This window comes from Lithobates pipiens, unplaced genomic scaffold (genome assembly GCF_037356315.1).
Source record: "Lithobates pipiens isolate NorthernLeopardFrog02 unplaced genomic scaffold, aLitPip1_a1.2 Scaffold_22, whole genome shotgun sequence".
Classification (NCBI taxonomy): domain Eukaryota; kingdom Metazoa; phylum Chordata; class Amphibia; order Anura; family Ranidae; genus Lithobates; species Lithobates pipiens.
This window is the reverse complement of record NW_027507784.1, coordinates 23,754,199-23,761,380: the sequence shown is the minus strand read 5'-3', so window position 1 is coordinate 23,761,380 and position 7,182 is coordinate 23,754,199. Positions and strand designations below refer to the sequence as shown.

At 44.6% G+C, this 7,182-nt stretch overlaps 1 protein-coding gene across 1 annotated transcript in view; it reads left to right on the top strand.

Moving 5' to 3' along the window:
• Positions 1-2,810: 2,810 nt before the first annotated feature.
• LOC143923414 (serine protease 33-like) overlaps positions 2,811-7,182 on the top strand; it is a 29,520-nt gene continuing 25,148 nt past the window's right edge. Inside the window, exon 1 of the mRNA XM_077447071.1 lies at positions 2,811-2,973. Coding sequence (XP_077303197.1) covers positions 2,937-2,973 — 37 coding nt within the window. The 5' untranslated portion in view covers positions 2,811-2,936. The remainder of the gene's footprint in view (positions 2,974-7,182) is intronic.

Sequence of the window (7,182 nt, the reverse complement as noted above, 5' to 3'; positions counted from 1 at the left end):
TCAGTGATCACTGACTCTGTGCATTCAGAAAAGGAAGGAGCCGGTAAATAACAGATTTACTGGCTCCTTCCCCGCTCTCCATCCTGACAGATCTGGGACAGAGGGGGAGTGGAGGAGCATGGAGGACATGGAGGAGGGACAGAGGAGCACAGAGGACACCAAGGGGGACCAGAGGAGCACCAAGGGGGACTGGAGGAGCATGAAGGACATGGAGGGGGCCTGGAGGAGGACCGGTGAAGCATGGAGGACACTGAGGGGCACCGGGGAGCACAGAGGACACGGAGGGGGACTAGAGGAGGACCAGAAGAGCACAGAGAGGGGGACCAGAGGAACAAGGAGAAGGACACAAGGGACGGTCAGTGATGATCGGTGTGGTGGTGGGGGGAGGGATACAAGTACTGACCTCCCTGTATAGATTTCAATAAAGCAGCTGAAAGCTGCCAGGGGGAGAGAAAGAGAAGCTTCTGTCAGCTAGTTTATTGACATCTATACAGGGAGATCAGTGCTTGTCACTCCCCCTACTGCTGTACCGATCATCCCTGACTGCCCAGCTATCGGGTTAAGTATATGAACATTTGCACGAGTACAAGTACTCGTGCAAATGCTTGGTATGACACCGATACTAGTATCGGTATTGGTACAACCCTAGTGTCTACCCCTCAGAATCTTGTAACCTTATGTTTTTAGCTACAGTAGCACTGTTGAGGGCAGGAGGTGGTGAACGTTTGGAGGAGCCAGACTTCTATCCTCTTCTGATCACTAAGGATGACCCTGAATGCCACCTGCCCTGTATCAGAGCCAGGCATTGCCATGGTGTGGGCAGGCTAACCACCAACACCATAGCAAAGGTTGATGCTATGTGTACTGCCCTAGGGCATCATTGGTCATTATGGTACTGGCGTGCTAGCCCGCCCACACCATGGAAACTCATGACGCTGATCCAGAGCAAACTCAAGACTGACAATTTTGAAAAAAAAACAAACACTTTTTTCTTCATTTCTGTTATAAAACTTTTGCAAATATTTTTTTTTCTCCCGCACTGATGTGCTCTGATGAGGCTGTAGTGATGGGCACTGATAGGCTACATTGATATACACTGATGAGGCTGCACTGATGGGCACTGATAGTCTGCACTGATGTATACTGATGAGGCTGCACTGATGGGCACTGATAGGCTGCATTGATGTACACTGATAAGGCTGCATTGATGTACACTGATGAGGCTGCACTGATGGGCACTGATAGTCTGCATTGATGTACATTGATGAGGCTGAACTGATGGTCACTGATAGGCTGCATTGATGTATGCTGATGAGGCTGCACTGATGGGTACTGATGATGTAGCACTGATGGGCACTGATGAGGCTGCAATGATGGTGGGCACTGATGAGGCTGTACTGATGGCCACTGATGGGCACTGTTGATGAAACACTGATGAGGCTGCACTGATAAGGCGATACTGATGGGCACTGATGAGGTTGCAGTGATGGGCACTGATAAGCTGCACTGATGGCCACTGATGGGCACTGAAGAACAGACACTGATGAGGCTGCACTGATAAGGCGGCACTAATAGGCTGCACTGATGGGCACTAATAGGCTGCACTGATGGAAACTGATTGGCACTGATGGGGTGGCACTAATTATAAGTGTAAATGTCTGCTGCCACTGGAAAGCCAGTTATCGTCCTCACACAGTGACATTGCTGAGGAAAGGAAATGCCGATCACTGTCATTTTGTGTATATGGGTTTAGCTGTGATTTAACACATTTAACATGCCATTGGCTCTTTACCCTGATCATCGTGGTGTCCAAGGGACATGGCTCACCACTGATCACCGTGGTGCACGCCCCGGAGAGCACGCACGAGCGACGTTACTGGGATGATGTCATATGACGTCCACCTAGAAGGAGGAGTGTCCCGCCCGACCCTCAATCTGCTATAGGCCGGGTGGTAACAGGTTAATAACTCAAATACGGGTGCCACTGTGATCCTAGGGTCCCAGAACATTGCCTGGGACACATCATTATCAGGACTCAGGACCAAGATGTTGGATTGTCTCAGCAAATCCTGGACAGCTGCGATCCAGTGCAGGCAAACATACTGCTTTTGTGACCTGTGTTGGGGGCGTCCTTAGCATTGCCTTGAGTGCATGGGGCGGACTGACAACTCATGGGGTCCCCGGGCAATAGGAGATTATGGGGCCCCCAGGCAATCAGAGATTATGGGGCCACACAGTAGACACACACACACAGTATACAATCACACACTATACACTGGAGAGGTGGGGCAGCTATAATCTCAGGATTTTTAGACCAAAAAGATGTCGGTAAGGGACATTTCAGAGACAGATGTAGAAAAAAAAAACACAGATTTTTACATACTGTCCCTGGTTTTACTGAGGCTGGCAACCCTGATGGGGCCCCCTAGTGGCATGGGGCCCTCGGGCAGCGCCTGAGTGGCCCAAAGGTCAGTCCGCCCCTGCTTGAGTGCACAGCTGCTGTGCATTTGGAAACGCACACAAAACGCAGGCGTCCAGCACCGCGTTCTGGTGTGAACTGGGCCAGAACCGGTCCAGAATGTCTTGAAAGTTTTCGTACAAATTGTCCTAACCTAATCTAACCTTTTTGAAGAATTTTTGTTTGAAATTCTCTCCATTAATGGACATTATTAGCTGAAGTGAAAAGGACTTTTTGCAAACCTTCTTTTTTTTATTTTTATTTCAGTCACAAAATAGAAACTCAACACGTGTAAAACATTAATGGGAGCTGTGCCAGCTGGATTTATGGAGGGTTAAGGTTCCACCTGCAACACAAGAGGAGAAACTCGAGGAAGGTGTATCATAAAGACAATTATTCTCGGGAATGAGAACACTCAGCAGAAGCGGAGATTCAAAGAAAACCTGAACCTGGTCTCATCGTCCTTCGCTCTGTTCCAATGGGGGCGCTCGCTTTGCTGACCATAATGGCCGCAGGTAAGACCGTCACCTCTCTGAACCCACAATTGTAGAGGAAAGGTGTGCTACCTCTATTCTATCTGCATTGAAATCAATGGGCTTTATTTTATTTTTTGAAATCGTTATTTAAGTTTTCATAGCCATATATCACAAGAGACCATATACAAGTGAGGTCAAGGTAGCAGTAAGCCCTTGTACACACGGTCAGAGATTCAGACGGAATGTGTCCTAACGGACCGCTTTGTCGAATAATCCGACTGTGTGTGGTCTCCATCGGACTGTTTCCGTCGGAGTATACTCCGACGGACCAAGTTTTCCAACTTGTCCGTAAAATTTTCCGACAAAATGCTCCGAAAGGACAGACTCCGATCATGTGTAGCCTACTCCGATGGACAAAGTGCCACGCATGCTCAGATCAAATTCCTAGACCAAAGCTATTGGCTACTAGCCTGAACGTAGTCCCGTCGTAACAAAATAACGTCATCACGTTATGTACAATCGGATTTTCTGACAACTTAATCCGACCGTGTGTATGCAACATCACTTCCAGACCTCTTCAACAGTTTCTGACAAAATCCGTCGGACAAAATCCAACGGATTTGGTTGTCAGAATGTCCGACTGTGTGTACAGGGGCTAAAAGACAGATACAGGAACCATCGTTGATGAGCTTTTCAGGAAAGGTAACTGGTCTGAGTCTGGGAATTCTGCTGCAATCGGCACATGGCTCAGAGCTTTACTGTTAACTTTATACTGTCCTATACATTACCATCAACATCTGTGTGAGTATGGCTCTTAAGCCGCGTACACACGGGCAGACTGTCTGGCCAACTAAGTCCGTCAGACAATCCGACGGACAGTCCGTCCTACTTTTGAATGAACGGACTTGACCACACACGATGAACAGACAGTCCGTTGAAAGCTTGCGCGATGACGTGTACAGCACGTACGACGGGACTAGAAATACGACGTCCAATACACTGCAATGCAACCTTCGGCCGTGTAAATCCTTTCTGAGCATGCGCCATACTTAGTTCGTCCAACTAGCCTACTCACGAGCGGATTGTCCGCTGAAACCAAAGTTGGACTGACAATATTACGGAAATTCCGAAATACTTAGTCCGCCAGACTGCACGCTGAAAATGTCCGCTGAAGCCCACACACGGGCGGACTGTCCGCTGAAATGTGTTTCGGCGGACTAAGTTGGACACGGTCGGACATTCCGATGGAAAATGTCCGATCGGACCGTGTTGTCGGATAATCCGACCGTGTGCGCGCTCCATCGGACTTTTTCCGTCAGAATGTCCGACCAACAAAGTATGAGAGCTGGATATAAAATTTTCCGACAACATGATCCGATCGGTCTTTGTCCAATCGTTTGTAGAGAATTCCGATCGGACAAAGTGCCACGCATGCTCAGATCAAATTACGAGACCAAAGCTATTTGCTACTAGCCGCAATGTAGTCCCATTGTAATGAACGAACATCATCACGTTATGAACGATCGGATTTTCCAACAGCTTTGTCCGACCGTGTGTATGCAACACAAGTTTCGGACAAAATCCGTCGGGAAAAATCCGACGGATTTTGTGGTCGGAATGTCCGACTGTGTGTACAAGGGCTAAAATACATTTAATAATAGTGTAGGGGGACAAAAAAAGGGGGGTGTCTAGGGTATGAGGGGTGCTGTGAAGAATTCCCTGCTGTGGGCACATAGTGTCAACAATATCCAGAATTTTTTTGTTACGTTGTGCCCATCAGATGTTAGCATGACCTGGTAGTGTGTGGCTTGAGCAGGAAAGAAGGAGCGCCCAGCGTCCAGAAAATTGCAACTTTCAATGTGTGGTACAAAAGATGTTTTTCTTTTTGTAGGTGTAAAACATATACATCAAGCCAACGTGTTTTGGGGGAATGGACTCCACCTTCTTCTGGGTTATTGCTGCATGCCATTGAATGGGATTGGTTCCTAAAATAGGTTTTGGAACTGCAGAATGATGGAGTGCCGTCTGGACAGAATATTACGGGTTTATTGACTTTATCTGTCAGTGGTCATAATGTTATCCCTGATCGGTGTATAATATATACACATACATATATATATATAGCACTAACCCCCAAAGGTTATTTCTGGGCTTACCGTTACCTTTCGTTCTATTTGTGGCACGTCTAGGGGATCTCCCGTGGTAGATGGCCCAGTAACTTGAGACTGACAATAGATCCAGTTGAATGGATTTTATTTGCAAACGTCAACCATTGAACAGTCTTTTAACTTAGGATCAGAGGGTTGGAAAGGAAAGTTCAGGTACTCTCAATGTCAAAGTCTATAAATGTTAAGGAAACTTGCTAACTTTGACTGCATCCAGAGAATAGCCATTCGCAGCTGGATGATCACTCAGGTTGGACAGTCCCTCTCCCACAAGGCCTAGCAGCCAACACTCCCCAGAAACATCATTTCCTGCTTGTGTGATTGGCTCACTGATTTTACCAGATATCTGCACTAAGATACAAGTCAGATTTCAGGCATCCCCATGCAACAAAAATGTAATTTTTGATGAGATATTTCCAACAAGAACATGTCTAAGCCCTTGTACACACGGTCAGACATTCTGCCAACCAAATCCGTTGGATTTTGTCCGACGAATTTTGTCGGACGGATTGTGTCCGAAACTGTTGTATATATACGGTCGGAGGAAGTTGTCGGAAAATCCGATTGTACATAACGTGATGGCGTTATTTCATTACGACGGGACTACATTCAGGCTAGTAGCCAATAGCTTTGGTGTAGGAAACGACCAGTAGTCCCAATGGCCAGTACATGCCTGGTAGCGGTTTTAATACACAGTCTAAATTATCACTTTTTAATTATTATAATTCCATAGTGAGAGGTTCTTTTTACTTTCTGCACTTTGTGAATGGCCCAGCGTTAGGGGAAGGAGGAGGGGTGCCAAACTTCCTGGGGACCTCGCTGCAGCGTGCTCTCCCGGAAGTGGGAACGGGTACCTGCGGCAAATGTGGCATCGGAGGGGGGGGGGGGGGGAGGAAGCAAACAGACGTTACCCCTTTGAGTGGAGCTCTGCTTTAAATTGTTCATAGCTGAAACTTTAAAAGCCTTTCTACGTTACCACTGCAGAGTTAATTGTAAATAAAATCCCTAGAATTATTACTCTTACAAGAAGATATCTCTCACGTGTGATGTAATCACTGTTTGCATCTATATGCCAAGCCTATGTGCACATTTGCATTTGTGTACATGTACGGGGGTGAGGGGGGCAGGGGCATAGGGGCGCTGTACATTAAAAAAAAAAATAATAATAATCTTTTTTAATTCTTGTTCATTATTGAAAGTATGTTTGTACTTTATTAAAAGTTTTTTTGTACAAAATTATTTGTATTTATTTTATTTTAAAATGTATTTATTTTCATTTAAATGTATTCGGGCAGGTGACAGGAGACACCAGGGGTCTGTTATAAAGGAATTTTATTTATTTTATGTAATTATTTACATGTATTTTCATTTAAATGTATTTGGGCAGGTGACTGGAGATATCAGAGGTCTAGTATAAATCATTTTTATTTATTTTATGCCAAATTATTTACATGTATTTTATTTTTATTTATTTTTTCATTCAAGTGTATTGCTTCATTATACTTCATTACATTATAGCCATTTAAATTGATGACAGGTTCCTACAGTGACATCTTGTGGTTACTTTTGAGAATGCAGGGTTGCCTTCTAAAAAGAAGTGAAAAAAAAAAGAAAAAAGATTGCGGAAATTGCCTAATGTAACTAGCGAGGCTTTACCTTCCACTCAATTAGAAGAAAAAAAAATGTCTTAGTTTCTGGGGAATTATCTTATCATCGGTATAAAAATCTTGTGTTGTGTAAATAAAAGAGAAGTCATGGCAGGAAAGGAGTAAGTTAATTGTTAACCTTTTTTTTCCCAGTCTTGTGGCTGATCCCTCCCAGATGGTGAAATGTCCGCTTCAATAATATGTGAACATTGACCAAGCAATAAAAAAAAAAAATCAATACCTTAATTTATTATTTACAGTTAAACTTCAGGAAGATATAAAAAAAAATACCATTCAACATAATTATGCGCTCATTAAAGTAATAAATACATTTTATTGCATATAACTGCTATACATGACTTGTTCTAAGGAGGTTCAAAGTCCACAACTTACGCACACAGTGCCAAACTCTTTTGAAATCTACATGAATAGAATTT